General features: G+C 40.4%; 1 protein-coding gene across 1 annotated transcript in view; it reads right to left on the bottom strand.

Annotated features, from left to right (window-relative positions):
• Positions 1 to 114: 114 nt before the first annotated feature.
• Positions 115 to 16,270, bottom strand: part of JAZF1 (JAZF zinc finger 1) — an 86,756-nt gene continuing 70,600 nt past the window's right edge. The window contains exons 3-4 of the mRNA XM_008920408.2: positions 9,085 to 9,254; positions 115 to 2,469 (exon numbers count right to left, since the gene is read on the bottom strand). Of these exons, the coding sequence (XP_008918656.1) occupies positions 2,293 to 2,469; positions 9,085 to 9,254 (347 nt within the window). The 3' untranslated portion in view covers positions 115 to 2,292. The remainder of the gene's footprint in view (positions 2,470 to 9,084; positions 9,255 to 16,270) is intronic.

The following is a 16,270-nucleotide window of genomic DNA, read 5'->3' as shown; positions in this document are numbered from 1 at the left end:
GTTAGAACAAGCTCTAAGAGTTTGATGATACCTAAGTAAAATAAACAAATAAAAGACTATACACAGCCCAAGAACTTAACTCTTTAGGATAGGAATGAGGAACGAACAGTCTTCTTAGGTCAGAGGCAGTTTATTTTAAATGTGATTTGATTTACATTTATAAGCAGCTTTCCTGACAGGAATTCTTTAAGTTGCCTTCAGTTCTAAAACAAACCTCTGTCACTTTCAAACTTAAAGTACTTTGTCCCCAACAAAACATATGAAAATATAATTTAAAGCACACTTTTCACAGACACAGTACAATACATTCACTATACACAGTATAACAAAATAGTCCCATCTTTACCTGTTTAATAATACTGTCACAATGAATAGGTAAATAGAAACTGGAATTTAATTTTTATAGTTGAAAGGAATTTACATGCAACAATGACGTTTTACAACTGTTTAGCTGTTGAACGAACTCGCCCAGCCTGTAGTTCTTGCACTAGGAGCAGAGCCAAAACATATTTGTTGGCCAGATCTGTTGCCAAAGCTGCAGAAGGTGGGAAGTGGCCTCATGGGGCCTTGTGTGTACTAGTAACTCTCATGTCTGGATCATCCTTTAAAACCAGCTGACAGCACTGCTGTCACAGTCACCTCTCTGAGAGCTGAGAGTGATGTTTCACTTCACTTGGGCTGTTCTAAACGCTTATTCATTAGGGTGATTCCTAAGTGTTTTAATGAGACTTTTACTCTGCTGGAGAATAGGTAATTGTCATCCTTACAAAGTTTTCCTTTAAAGCTCTGGAAAAAAAAAAATAGAGAAAGCTCATTCCTCCTTTATGTGAGCTTTCTTTTGCACTTAAAAGAACAGGAACTAAGCCAAGGCGATGACTGTGTTAACACGGGAGAGTTCCTCCCTAACCCTTGCCGGGCAAAGAAGTGGTTCAGGCCAGGGCAGGCGGAAGGTGCCCACCTCTGCTCCTGGCCAGCTGAACTCCAGGAATAGCACTTGTGAGAGAAGAATGCTCAAGGCAGGATGGCAAGCAACAAATGTTCAGGTATGGTCCAGACACGAAGCGCTCTCATGTTGGCTTTTAAGTCAGTCTCTGACCACCTGCTGCAAGAAGCACTTAATCTTCAGTAAGGCTCATATGTCATATTTCAGCAAAATTAATCGTAAAGCTAAACAGACACATCCAAATGGAATGCGGTGACCTACAATGAGAAGCAAAAAATGCACAAAGAAAATCTCAAAAACACAAGAAACGTGAGGGAGAGGCATTGGAACTCCCTTAGCACAACTAACGGACCTCCTTAAATCATGCGCAGAATTTTTCATTTTTATTTGCAACCACAGGCACATGCTCGTACAGTAGTTGCAAGAATTGGCAACACATAAAACATTAAATCTGTTGGCAATAGAGAACTACAAAGTGCTTCAAAACTTCATCTGAGATGAAGATAATTGTTTCTCACACACACATAAATTTGCACTTAAGTATTTCCAAGTGTCTTTTTAACAGATAGTTCAGGGGTAAATATTTAGTTGGACTGGGATATTGGTCCTCAAAAGTTTGATGGGCATGAACATAATGTGACGTCTTGTACAGAGGAAAAAAAAATAATTGCTAATGCTAAAGTGATTGTTTACTATTTTGAATGGCAAGGTTTTCAGCATTTCAAGAGGGAGGAAAAAAAAAGATTTGCAAGATAATATAAAATACAGCAAGCACACCTTTTTATGTATGTTATTTAAGTATGAAAATATTTTTTAGCATATTATGTTAAACATTCTTTCTTATTTATATTTCCATTACCTAAAAGACTTGCTACTCCACTGATAACTCCGTTATGTAAGGCATGTTAACTATAGTTTGACGAGGGCGGTACTGTTTTGGTTTTGCACACACATTGACAGATGCATCGAAAGTCTTCAACACGTTACAATCTTGAAAGGATGTCAGTGCCAAGCTCTCCTCCTCGCACTCCTGTTCAACACGTCAGTACAACTAAATATGCAATGTCCCCCTAGTTCTTTTTTTTTTGTTTTGTTTTGGAGAAAAATGTTCTGAAGAACCTACAGCTTTTTTAGCACCTTAAAGTAATGAAAATGGGTATGATGATAACATGTGCAAATGTACAAAATCATTAACTCTACAAAGATACATCATTCCAAAATTACAGAAAATTTTAAAGCATGCATTTAATTTTTTAAAGGGTTGCTGAATGCTTCCCCTGAAAAAGGTGGCTGTTCTCAAAATCAGCAACTGCTGGTGAGGATTTCTTGGCACATTTGTGACCAGCATGTTATTGCTGCATCTTCCTGATAATCTCAGCAGACACGGGGGGATGGAAATTGATTGTGTGGTGCCGCAGGCCCTGAGCTGTCTTGTAACTCTTTCCACAGCGACATTTGAATGGTTTGCGTACACGGATTTGCGTCCTGTGGCCGTTCTTGGCGTGGTACTTTATACCATTCACATTCTGTGAGTGAGAAAGTAAAACGTTAGTGGATGAGATCTGACAACGGCTTGGCTTCCAGTTAAAAACCAAAAATGGATCACGGCTCTGGGCAAAAATACAGATTGCTGGAAGCTCCCCCTGGGTGTTACACATGCACTGTTCCCTCAAGGTACCAGGTGGGACAAGGAGAAGGTGTGGTTCTAATGTACAGAATTTACCTACCTGGATTACCCTTAGGTTAGCTCAGTTGGTTAGAGCGTGGTGCTAATAACACCAAGGTTATGGCTTTGATTCTTGTATGGGCTATTCACTTAAGAACTGGACTTGATGATCATCGTGAGTCCCTTCCAACTCAGAGTATTCTGTGAAATCCTGATTTTTATCTCCCAACGCACAACACTTTCTGAAGAATACCATTTAGTGGGTTCACACATGGATGTTCTTTGCTTCCTGACATCTTTTTCATATAGCATTGACAAATCTTATTCAGAGGTTTGTTTACAAGCAAACAAAGAATTGGCATGAAGACTGAAGTCACACTTCTTCAAAAAGCTGAGGCTCCCCCCATGGTGGGTCTGTTCTATTTTGTGTCATTGTTTCTAGATATGTCTTTAGGCACCAGCAAATTCTGATAGTTTACACATTGCCTCCAAAGAATTAACTGCAGGGAATGCTTAACTCCAAGAGTTACACAGGACACTTAGAAAATAATCCAGAGAAGCCGTCTTCAAAATAGCTATTGTTTGGGAATATTCCACAGCTAAAACTAGAGAACTGATCCCCACTTGAGCAAAACACAGCACCACAACATACACCCCATTACACAGGAAAGGGTAGGAAACAAGCCACACTTTTGCTAGATCAACCTAAAATCTTACTAGATATATATCAAAATAATTCCCCTGTGTTCCTTTTCCCATATTTCTGGTAAAAATGGAAGAAGCTATTGTGATCTCAACAGCTGTTGTGATACAGCTTTATATAGTATACTGGAGTCTCCCATCTGCTCCTACTAAGAGAGCTTGGATTTTTTGATTAAGGAAGGGAAAACTGTCTTTCATTTGAGTTTCTCTGAGGATGAAATCAAAGAAGATACCAAGACAAATTGTGACAAAAAGAGACAACTCCAAGGCTATACTCTGTCCTTGCTGAAGTTTTCAGATACATATCTCATATTTTTTTTTAAAGTTATTAAAAAGAAAAAGCAAAAATCAGTTAACAGCTGGATATTAATTAATGCACTACATTACATTTTAGGGATTTCTTCTTTGGTGAACTGTTGCCTGATGTTACACACAACAGAAAGTCCCCTTGGCTCTTTAAGCAACAAGTTCAGTTTTACTGATGCACAGCTTACAGTAAGTGGAAACCTCAGCTTGGAACTCACAGAAAAAGTCTCAAATATCCAAGCTGGAAAAGGGGAATTATGGTGCAAGACTGCAAGCAACTGCTCTGCCCAAAAATTTGTGCTCCTCTCCTCTAAAGCATCCAGGCACTGAATCCTCACTTAAAGTTGCAAATCCAGCCCCTGAATTGTCCTTTACACCCTTAAAACTTCTGAACGACTCCTGCACAGCTGTCTCCTGAGACGTGGGACCTGAGAACCTTCCATCTCCAACACAAACAAGACACAGGAATATGAGCCATCAGTGCAGGTTATATCTGGGTGCACAGCACTCAGAAGAGGCAGAACACTGTACCACCACAACTGCAAGAGCACATCAAAGCTACACATCAGCCTTGAGAGCAGCAAAATGAATTCTCTGCAAGTAATCTGAGATCCAGAGGCAGATTTTAGATGGTTCTGTACACAGTTGCAACTTCCAGCACCCACTCAGCAACAGGATTATTAGGGTGGAGGAGGGCAAGGAACGTCACTGGCTGACAAGAGGACTCTCAAAAGGCATCTGTCAGCATCTGAGTACCCTTAAGGACCTGCACCTTCAAAAGAGGAGAAAATATGGGGGTGACCTGCTAAACTTCTGCTGCTGCTGTGAAGTTTTAAAAACAAAGCTGTCCTTAAGCCCTTTTACCCTATAATAACGCTATTTTCCTAACAAAAAGCTGTTTGGACTTTTAATTTTTCTGTGATTCTTTTGAGTTAGTATCAATTGCTACAGATGCCATAAATCTGCAATCACAAATATCCTCGCTGTTCCATCCCAATGGTACTCTTCTGATACAGATTTTTTAATGATCCACTCAGCTCCTGTACACCACATGCTTTGATGAAGGGGGAAAAGTACTTTCAGGCAGAAAAATTTAAGGAAATGCTAAACCAGAAACCTATGTGGGATGAATTGGGCCATGGAAGGTTTGATAAACAGTCAACCACGCAGAGCATGAGGAGCTTGTACAACATGAAATTTGACCTGTACTCCTGTCTAAAAGGAAACTGTTGTTAGAGTTACAGTGGACTCTTCAGCACTTTTTCCACTGCTGCAATGTAAACACTTCGTTGTACGTCTGGGCTGAGTTTGTTGAGGTACAGCAAAGCCCACAGCCAAAGTCATACATCACTTTTATTGCTCTGGTTACTCAGGTTGCTCACTATTTACTCTCACAAATGATTGAGGAAGAAGATGGCAGTAGAGAAGGGCAATCTAAAATCTTAAACAGAAGGAAACAATCATTAACCTGGAACAAGATCAGGAGGCGATAGAGAATTTTAGAATGGCACTGCCTGGTTTGCACGAACACAGGGGCTCTTGCTGGGCAGGGCCCCTTGCACAGCAGGACTCACAAAGACGCTGCACTGCAAAGAGCCTGCCACCCTCCTCAGGCAGGAAGAGAGACGGCAAAAGGATGGGTTTTTTTTGGAGATTTCTTGTTTCAGCCTTGGACATTCATATAATGTTTTTGTACTCCTGGTTCTTCCTCTTGAAGTTTTCTGGGCGGGTCCAGTTCCTCTGTTCAACTTGCAAACTCTGGCTTGCTCCTTTCTTTCAAGTAAATTCCCCTTTCAATATTCTCCTTTCCTAAGCTCTGCTGAGTCTCACCACTCTTAGATGAGCCTTCCTGTGGATTTTCCCCACCTGACAGGCCTAGGACCCTCATCCCACTACCTCCAGACAGAGAAGCCCAATGCCTTGGCAGTCTTGGAAGGTACCACTTCTCCTCTTGCCCAAGGCCAAAAAGAAGTCATGCACATAAGCTACATTTTGTATGCACAGAAATCTATTATTCTTTTATTACTGTATTTGCACAAATTGAAAAAATTAGGACAAATACTCTAGGGTTTTCTCTATAGTAGTATATATGCATTATTTGTGGGGTTTGTTGTATCTATCTATTCTGTATCAAACTTCATTTGCTCTTCGGATGTTGCCTCAATAAGCTTATCTAAATCATATACACATTTTGAATATCCTTCTCTGAGCTGGAGACCACTCGGGTGGTATTGAATAAAAGGCAAACTAATTGCCACATTCATAAATCCCCATTTTAGTTCCTACAGGTGGTATTTTGCAAAGCACGATAACTACTCAATACCCACACATTTCTGGACAGAGCATCTAAATGTGGATGCAAATTCAAAATCTGGTGAGGGTGAACTCCACAGAAACAAGGATAAAACCTTTGGGTTCCTCCTTCGAATCATGCAAATGGTTTTCTAAAAATCAGATTTCAGGCAGCAAACACAAATCACAGTAAGAAGAAAAAAAATCCATAAACAGAAAACTATAAAATAATTATAATTTCTTCCCTAAGTCATAATTAAAGAAGAAAGCAAACTTCAGAAATTAGTTCAGAGGTTTGTGTTTTAAGCATCTAGAAGTCAGTGTGCTCCAGGTTAATTTAGCTGTTTCTGACTATCCCACGAACAAATTTATGTATCACTAAAAAAAACCCCTGTGCTTTTTGTCTCCCCTCAGAATCTGTGGCTCCTCAGGAAAATCTGTGCCATACTCTATAGAGAACCAATATGTATTATAAGCAAACAATTTTTAAAAGAAAAAATGAAGTTCCTGAAGAAGAACTAAATGTTTGTGACTTTATTTGCACTGCCTATGGGAAAGTGCCAGGAGATAACTGCTGGGCAGGAGGCCAGCAGGGTCTTCTGATACACATCTGGGCTTGTGTATAAACATGTTCTTATTACAGTTTCCATTGTCTGCCCCAGCCCATTCCTTAGGAGTATTTGTTGTACTCATTCTTGTCTTATTTACCTTTCCATAATGACTTTCCAGGGCAGAGGCCATCTTTTATCCTTGTACATTGTTTGCAAAAAGGTGTCCCATCCCTACTGGGTCCTGTAAGAAGTACTCTAATACAAATAACATCTCTAAAAATACCACTTCTGCTCCTCAAACGTACGTCACCTAAGGCCAGACAAAAGAAAACTGTGTATTTCCTTTCCTCCTTGCTCCCTAAAGGAATGCATCCTTTCTCAGCCGTAAAGTGAGTCTGGCAATTACTGTATGTACATGTCTGTGTTCCTGTTTGGAGCACTATAATTGTTTTACTGTCTTGACTGTGATTATCCAATACCCACCAGAAAATCCTAGTGCTTTGATCACAGGACTCCCTACCCAGGCGCTGCAAATAATTCATCTGAGGGGGGGGTTAAACAGAAGGAAGATAAAGAGGAAACAAGAAACACAGCTGACACGAAGCTGAAAGGAAGGAAACAAAGATAAAAATGTAAAAAGGAAAAAAAAATAAGCTGAAAAGAAATAGGGAGGAAACAGAGCTCACAGAAAAGAGAAATGAGGTGAGGCAGAGTTTAAGGAAATGTGTTTTCCTATCAGGACTAAACAGAGGTGAGTCTCTCAGGAAAATACGGTACTTTTTATTTGCTGCTGCTCTCTGTCAGCCTCTGTAGGGGTCGTTAATTTGTTCCCTGTCCCACTGCTCTAACATTAATGGTGTACAAGACATCCCTTATAGACAGTCCTCACACATTTGAGATGAAGGTAGTGAGATAGCAGAAGCAGGCACAAACAGCTTGCTTATTTGGGCAATAAAAAGACAGAGGGCTGGCAGTCAAACAGAGAACAGACAGGATATAGCAAATTACAGGGTTCTCCTTCTAGTCTTTGCCATTAAGTGAATGTTTTCTGCAATGTATAGATGCCCTCTGGGCACAGCAACTTCTAACAATCACCATGGCTTGTTTGCTTCCTGAGCTAGGGATTTAGCTTTTATACCATATGCTTTGTCTGGCACAGCTTCTACCGCACACAAGAAAAGTACTGATCTTGAATAACGTGGATATATCTGCTAAGCAATACTTGCAAATAATCTGAAAACATCTTTCCCTCTGCCCTGGCCCCGAGATGGTGTTCAGTTTTTCCTATAACTGGAGAATAAACACTACGTAGTTCAGGATAATCTCTGCAAAAAGACTTCTATGTCACTAAGAAACGAGTACACTGCTTGTGTAAGTATTGTTAATATTAAGTGATCTGTACAGGAATCTGAGTCTTGTGATTTGCTGCTGTGGGAGCTGCTACCAGCCCAGAGCTGCAGCTGCAGCATCACTGAAACACATTTTCATCCACAATATGGTTTCACGCACAGTTTATTCATTCTTGTCCTAACAGTTTTAGCTGAAATGCTATTGGTTCTCCTATGTTTCTATTTCATATTTATCTTCTCTTTTAAGTCCCTACTTGTCAGTTATTTAAAGGAGAAGCCATAAAATAGAACAAGTATAAAACTGACCCGACCACTGCAGCTTTTTCTAGGGTATAAGTCAATTTTCCAGTAGTTCATGCAAAAATGTCAGAAAATTACTTAGAGAAAGTATGCTAATATGCTATTTCTGTTCCCAAATGTGAATGACTAGAGAATACCATACTGAAGTCCAAGCTGTTCAATACAATTTCATCTGTCTCTGCACTGATTAATGTGAAGCGACATTCCTGTCCCTCACAACATCACAACACGTGATCAACATCACAACATCAGCCAGCTCAACGTTCAAATTTAGAAATGTTTCACTTTAATAAAAAGATAAAAATTTCTCTTGATGGAGACTAATTAAAGAAGGGGTGGGGGGTCTGGGGAATTGTTTCCCAGCATGTCACGCAGTGATGCAAGCCCTGCACACGGGGTCATTGATGGTTGTACAGATGGGTCACAGGGACTTGGACCCAGGATAGAATGATGCCTGAATTTCTCCAAGACTCTGCCTTCCTGAGATGAATTCTGACTTGCAAGATGTTAACCACCACATCCTGCACATCATCTTTACCAGAAAGTGTACCCTGGGCACATTCTCACTAAAGAAGAGCAGTATCTCTAGCAGTTAAGCAGAAGGAATCCCTTTGGCACAGATGAGCAAAAGCTTTTTATTTCGTGTCTCTGAAAGGGACTCAAGATTATTTTGCTTGTAGTATACCTCCTGCGTTCTGCAGTAAATTTGTCTAAATAATAAAAAGCTCATTAAAAGGTGTAAAGCAAAAGAGTCACTGTATGTAATCTGTCTTGACAGACAGGGATGCAAAAGGCACCGCTTGTAAAACTGACAAGTTGGCTGTGCTTGAGAGGAAACCAGTGAATAAAATATTCTGCTAAAATACCACAAACATAATTGTGAAAAGTATTAAATGAGAAAGGTGCAAACTGATTTTAAAAGCTTCGTCCTGACTACACTATCAAGGAAGAAGGTAGGTCTGCACTACTACTTACCTTATATCTTTTTTTACATCCAGGAACAGGACAGGCAAAAGGTTTCTCATCCCCTCCATTCATGCACATTGAGCTAAGGATCGCTTCAGAGCTGATAGCACTTTCTGTAGTCCAGGACTCATCACTGTCTGATTCTTCATAGTCTACTTCCTCCTCATCATATTCACTACCTAGAAAAGCAGGATAGTCAGATAAAAAGAGAATAAATAAGAGCAGAGCAAGATAAGCCATTCTGCATTTATTACATCAGTTATAATGACTTGTAATTTCCCCACTTTTGTGTTTTCTGGAAGACAGTTATTTATAATTTTATAACCCTATCTTTCTTGTAGTTATTTATTCCTTCATAAAGACACCAGTGGTTCTTTTTCTAATAACCAGGAGAGGCATTATTAATATATCTTCATAAACTGTTAACTGCGTGGCACAGAAAGTTTAAAGGACTGATTTGAAAGTGCAGTTTCATTGTTTCTCAAACACCAGGATCCGTCTTTCCCAGTGCCTGAACAGAAAATGTGCTCCCTCTTGCCCCCCCCATTAAGGCTAATTTTAAGGCATTTCTTTATGCAATACAATACTGAAGAGTGTAATTCTACAGATCATAAACAGTGTAAAATAATATGTTGACAAGTCTTAATGCATTTACTAGCCCTTTGGAATTAATAGGAATTATAGCACGACATTAATAAGAATTATATTGTAGCAATTATAGTTGTGAAATTCATTCCCTCAGGTGTGGGGATAAATTGCATTGTGTGGCTGCCCTGAACAGACCGCATTATGTTCCAGATATGCTACAACAGTCATCTGAGCAGCTGGTGCTGAGTTTATGTATTATTTTTAATTGCAATAACTATTAATGAAATCCTCTGAAGAAGTTAAATGTGAAACAAGAGAAATTAGAAAAGCAGAATTCCAACTATAAAAATACAGTAAAAAAAAAAAAAGCAGAGGAGGGAAGAGCCAGCTGATTAAAAAGAAAATATATGCATAGAGAGGGAGAGAAAGGGAAAGCTGAGGGAAACTTCTGTGGTGTCAGCAGGAGGTGGTGCTGTGTTTCCCCTCCCCTTTCTTTTTTCCCTTTCCCAGTTCTGCTAAATTTTATCCTTTCTGTTGAAAGACAATTTGGCTCCAAGTGCTGGAATAGCTCCCGTTATTAAAGACAGTTATGTGACACTTCCATGGCTCTATTTGCTTCCCTCATATGCCCTTTTAGTGCACGCCTCTGAGCAGCTCTATGCACCGAGAAGAAGATGCAGACAGATGCCTCATGGCACTTTTAAAAAAGAAACGTCCCGAATTCGCAGGAAAAACCCGTGCTGCAACGCACTATGGGTTCTTCAGGGGTTTTTTGCTTCTGGTGAAACTAAATTCACACCCATTGTCTCAAACTTTTCCCTTCAGACTCCCCCTCCCCCAGTATTCCCAGTCAGACTCATCGCTGAGTAACAACACGTGTCAACTGGTAGCTGCAAGCACTCAGGGCTCCTGAGCTTTAGTCAGATACTGTAAGTTCGCTTACAGATGTCAGGCTGTCCACGTTTCTTTCCTGTGGTTCTCATCCATACAGGGTGGTGCGCAGATGAGGAAAGATGGATGGTTTCCCACCAGCAACAACTGTCGACATGAGCGCACGCACACACGCTCTGCAGCACATCTGGAAAACTCTGCCCTGCTGACTGCGACTCCTTATCCCACACCGAACGAGTGAAAGCCAAAGAAAGCATTATTGACCTCTTAAAATATTTCTGAACTCTAGGAACAGTTAACCTAAAATGAAGTTAAGAGTTGTTATAGTTTAATTAACTAATAAAAAAATGGAGGCAAACCCACAACTCTGCTTCTACGATTTCCTGCCCTTGATTGTATCTTGATGGAAAAAATTCCTCAAGCTGTTCCTTTCAAACTTTTTAGCTCAGTGGGGTTTTTTTTAAGCAAATGCAACAGAAAACCCTATTGTAAATACACATATGCACTCCTAGGATGACAAAGTATACAATTCTAAACACTGATATCAAAAATTTCTGCCATTATAATCACGCCCCTTGTGAGCTCCCTCATGAAGGGGTGATTTCCTCCCAAACAGGACTTTGGCCTCCCAAAGAAAACACCATTTGAGACTGTTAGACATATTTTAAGGATACCATTCCTTTTAGTGATAATGAGGAGGCCACTTTTATAAAGCAATAATCTCTACAAAACTTAATATGCAATACGGTAAATAAGGGAAGAGATACACAGAACAGTAGGAAGAAGCAGCAATCAGTGCTGTTATGCATTTCCCTAGGTTTTCACAAAGGAATTAAAGGGCACCCTTTTAATTTTTCTAATAACTTTGTACAGTAAGAACCAATTCTGCAAGAACTTTTGCCCGTACTTCACTTACTGGTAGACTCAGTGAAGGAGAGAGACAGAAAAGACCAAAATGTGTGTGTAAGCATCCATGAGATTAGACCACCCTTATGGTGTTTTTTAAATAACTTACCTGAACAAAAATACAACACTTGGTCGAGTATAGTCAAACCACTTGTTTAAACAACATAAGCAAATGCTCCAGTCTTAAATTTTTAAATCCAGACATCATTACAGATTTTACATATATGATGAGCTTTTTCATAAAAATGACCATAAAAATATGTATTTCTTCTTGAACAAAACAGTAATACTAATGGTGCCATATTACTTCATGCAAAGCTGGAGTTGCAGTCTATCGCTGCTTTTACCTAACAGTGGCCTATTGAACTCTATTGTTTCTACTGTCTTAAAAAAAAAAAAATCCCAAAATGTATTTTAAACGGTCTTGGTATAAGGAAAATGCAAAAAAATTACTGCCTTGAAAAGAATTCATGACCAATAAAAATTTAACCTTAAAATAATTATGTTGTTTCAGTTGTCAAAGAAAAACAACACTGATTTATTCATGCTTTTAACTGATTCTGCCTCAGAATTTAATTTCCTTAGTTGTCAGTGTCTAAGAGTGGCAACTCATGTGGTGCTTTGCTGACTGCGCACAACACATCAGAGAGGGGAGAAATAAAACAAGAGGAAAAACAAAAAGCACGACACACAGATTGGTGCTGCCGTTATAAGCAGCCCCTAGATGAGGTATTTTAATTAAGTGGTGTAAATGCTGAGGGCGGTGGGTTTGCGGAGCCATTCCCACGCCGAGCAGGAGTCCCTGGCCCTGAGCTACACGTCAGGTGTACAAACTGCAACCCGAGCCGGCGGCTGCCCTGGCTCCTCCGGGCAGCTTTCCAGAGGACCAGCGGCGCGCCGAAGGGGAAGTGCGCAGCAGCACGCTTTGATCAAGATAGAGCTTGCTTGCTTGCTTTTTTTTTTTTTCAAACTTGGTTGGTATTTCATAATTATATCTGTAAATATTTATTTTTGAAAGGAAAAAAAAAAATAATTGCACGCCTTTGCATCTTAACCAATGGCCTGGTCCAGGGTGTAACAACTGCGTGACTTGGGCAAGTATTCGCAATAACTCTTAAGAGAGCTCCAAGAGAGCTGGCTCACTGATCTCCCTGTGGATGCTGCCATGCACATGGAAAACAGGACGTTCTGCTGGGGCACACTGCCCTTCTGGGGGACTGAGCAGAGCTGTTCTTGTAGCACGTGTGCTAATGGCTTTACCATTCCTCATTGTGCTTGGAAGGCAGATTGATCATTCCCCCATCAGTACTCAAGGGAAAAATATCAGAATCAGGCTTCAGAAGTGTGAATGGCAAAAGAACCCTCCTCAAAACTCAACAACATTCAGTTCTCTAAGGCAAAGCATCGAAATATCTGGCTGATAGAGCAGCATGTGCTTTCAGCAAGGCAATGTACAATATTATTAACATAACTAAATACTAGTTCTACAATAGCAAGAAAACTGCCTTCTCCACCTCTCTCCTCTGGCAATGCTTTTTCTGAGGTTCCTTGCTAGCTCGTTACTCTTTACCATAATATCCAGTTTAATCATCTGGCTTTCATTCAGAGACCCTACATAGTTCTACCTCGGCCTAACCTAAACCCACTGCTTCATTATCCAAATGACTATGTTAAATCTTAATACTGAGCCCACCCTCGCATGCAGTATTCTCTCAGTCCTGGCCCACAAAGCCATTTCCCCACTCCTCACTCCAATGGCCTTGCCAAAAGACTCACTTCATCTGTGCTGCCCCCAGCAGACCAAAAAAATTAAATAAAACAAAGGCAAGGAAAGAATGCCAGTTTAGTTTGTTGGGGTTTTTCTTCTGGAATTTTCCATGGTGAGACAATGCCACTCCCCCTCAAAGGGAGGTGGACTCCACTGGTGGAGGTGGACTTGAGCTGCACAGCACTAAGGCGCAGCTCGCATAGAATGCCATACTGGAGCCAGGTATCACATGAAATTATCAGTTATGAGGCAACAGAAAACATACCGGGTCACAAAGAGTTCTGGCAAATTATTTCTCTTGTAATTTTCACACTGCATTTAAACAACCCATCACAAATGAGAAAGCTGTCTGCATCACAGCAGTTTACTTGCCAAAAGTAAAGACATGCATGAAAAGGGATTATGATTACTGACTGCAGGGTAAGAAGCCTTTGTAGTGTGATAAAAAGCAAAGTTGCGCTATAAAGACTTGGTCTACCTCTTCTTCCAGTCAGTTTTTGCTGTTGAAATCATTGAGAACATCACTTAATCCTACAGCAAAGATCTCACCACTTGAATGCCCATCTACTACTTTTTCTTTTTCCAGTATATGAAGTCAGTAATTTAAATAGCTAAGAAATATTTTGCAGAGAGGTAATAATTTGACAGTCTGGAATAGAAAACATCCCAGTTACACTACTGAAAATCTGGGGCCTTATCTTTTATATTTCTGGGGCTTATTTGGAATTCACACGACTGTAGCCAAGATAAATTCTGCCTTTTGTGTTAGTGAATTCATTCCACCATGAGATTTACAGAGGATTTTCCCCTGAACTTCAAAAGAATCTAGTAGGTGCACATCATTTGTAGTTATGTTGCTTTTCAAATCTAAAGACTTTCTATACTGTGCCTTTAAATATAACAGAGACAAAGCTGATTAAAACCAGCACAAGCTGTGTGTGCCGTTACAATGAGTAGGATCTATCTTGACCTCTGATCAAGAACATTATGAGTTCTTCCTTTCTCCTCCCATGAAGAAAAACAAACTCAAAACATTCTTGCCAATTATTTTTGAGACCAGAAAGCATACATTTAAGTATACAATGAATAACTATGAGCAAATAGCTTACTGCAGTGGGAACCAACATTGCTGGTGTCACTGAAAGTTCATGGTAATTCCAAGGATTTCTCATAAAAATTCAGCTTCACACTTTGTCCCGTGTGGGACTTGCAGTTTGCATTTCATAGAAACAGTTTTATGAGAGCACTTCTTATGTTAAGAACTTTGCATTCCCATATACTGCAACAGTTTCTTTCATTATAAAAGTGAATTATGTGAATTTTGGTCTAATACTAAAGCACATTTATGGATTTGTCAAACTTCTTCCCTCTGTGCCCATGGATGCACACAGCTTCCTCCATACTCATAACCAGGGAGAATGTTCCCACAGCTCATATACTGATAGAGCTCAGTATCATCTAAAGATCAGCTTTAGATCATACTCATGCTGATCTAAAGATATATCAAGTCATTCAAAATGAAACATTCTTCCTTTCTATAAAGCACAAGGAATAAATGCTAGGGACAATGAAATACAAAATAGTTAAATAATACGTGTCAAAGCCTCTATGCAAGTCTCTATCTAGAAGCTGCAGCAGGACTCTCCCAGCTGTGACCTGGTATGGGTGGCACAATGACTGGCTCTGCAAACTCCAGCAGATTTCAGACACTGGATCCTCCAGACTAACCCAGGGTCCTTCTTTTGCTTGCTTGCTTGTTTTGGGGGCAGAAGGGGACTCAGAGGACAGAAAGTGGTTTTCAGCCTTTGTGAAAGGTCAATTCAGATTAATTTCCTGCATTTTCAAAAATACTTTTACCATTCATGTCCACAAAGACGATGCAGACATAGATGAAAACCCAGTGTAGTTTAAACAAAGCACTGTGCAGTGCTACAGACACTGGTATTTTAGACTGCAAGCACAGTTCCACTGTTTGGATTAAGCACTTACATACCCAGTGAGCTCTAGGTTTATCACGGTGAACGCTGGAGCCCTTCTTCAGCCAGTGGATGCACAAGTAGTTATGAGTTTTCTCTCATCCCAGTAAATATTTCCAAGTCTTGTTTCTGGGAGAGGAGAGGCAAATCTGTTCTCAAAGCCAATTGCATGCTGGGCAGCTTTGCTGTCACTCGAGGGAGCTGCTTGAGATGGTTACGGTTTGTCAAATGGGCACTTGCCAAGGCTGGCAGCGGCCTCCATCCCTCTGCATGATCACAAAAGAGCCATCAAAATAGCAATTACAACTTATTATTGTGTTGGCCTCGTGCCAAGGGGGGGGGACTGGTGCAGGGCATGTCCTGCTAGCCCCTGCCAGCCCCACGCAGCGGGTCCCGCGGGTGTGTGGTCTGCGGCGGTCGCTGCTGGGATGCTCTCACACGCGCGCATGCCAGGAGCAGTTCCTCATCTTGCCTTCAGCTGACAGTGCTGCCAGCATCCTACTCTTCCTCATGACACTAGTCAGAGCAGGATTTGGCCAGAACAGTGTCTTCTGGAGAAACCACCCTTCCTTTCAGTTCTCTCCTAGCTCAGATCAAGTATCAAGCACTAAATAACAAACTGTTTAGGATACACTGCTACTCAGAAGGACTCATTTTCAATTGTCTCTGGCTGAAGCAAGGTTCAGTTAGTGAACTAAATGAGAGAATTTAAAAAATGTACCTTTAAAAAATGTAAATTATTTTTAGGCACAAGATACTTAAAAGCACTAGAGAAAACAAGTTAGACAAAAAAATATTTTGTCCTGTTTGTTTGCATCATTTGAATAGTAGCTTTCAGACCCTAGGGTTGGGTATACTGAAGGAGGGAACACTTGAGCAACTAAGAATATGGGTGGATATTTCTGATATGGGTGGATATTCTGGGTATTCCTCTTCTCTTGTGGTCACCACAGAAGTGACAACTGTAACTCACACAGTCACGAGGACAGTCTGCGAAGATACTTCCCCCAGCTCTTTTGGAGGGTGGTACCTCAAACAGGATGAAACCACACGCGGTTACACACCC

The sequence above is a fragment of the Manacus vitellinus genome, unplaced genomic scaffold, assembly GCF_001715985.3.
Source record: "Manacus vitellinus isolate BGI_N305 unplaced genomic scaffold, ASM171598v3 scaffold_3_pilon, whole genome shotgun sequence".
NCBI lineage: Eukaryota > Metazoa > Chordata > Aves > Passeriformes > Pipridae > Manacus > Manacus vitellinus.
Note: the sequence above shows the minus strand (reverse complement) of the source record. Positions and strands in the feature narration are given on the sequence as shown.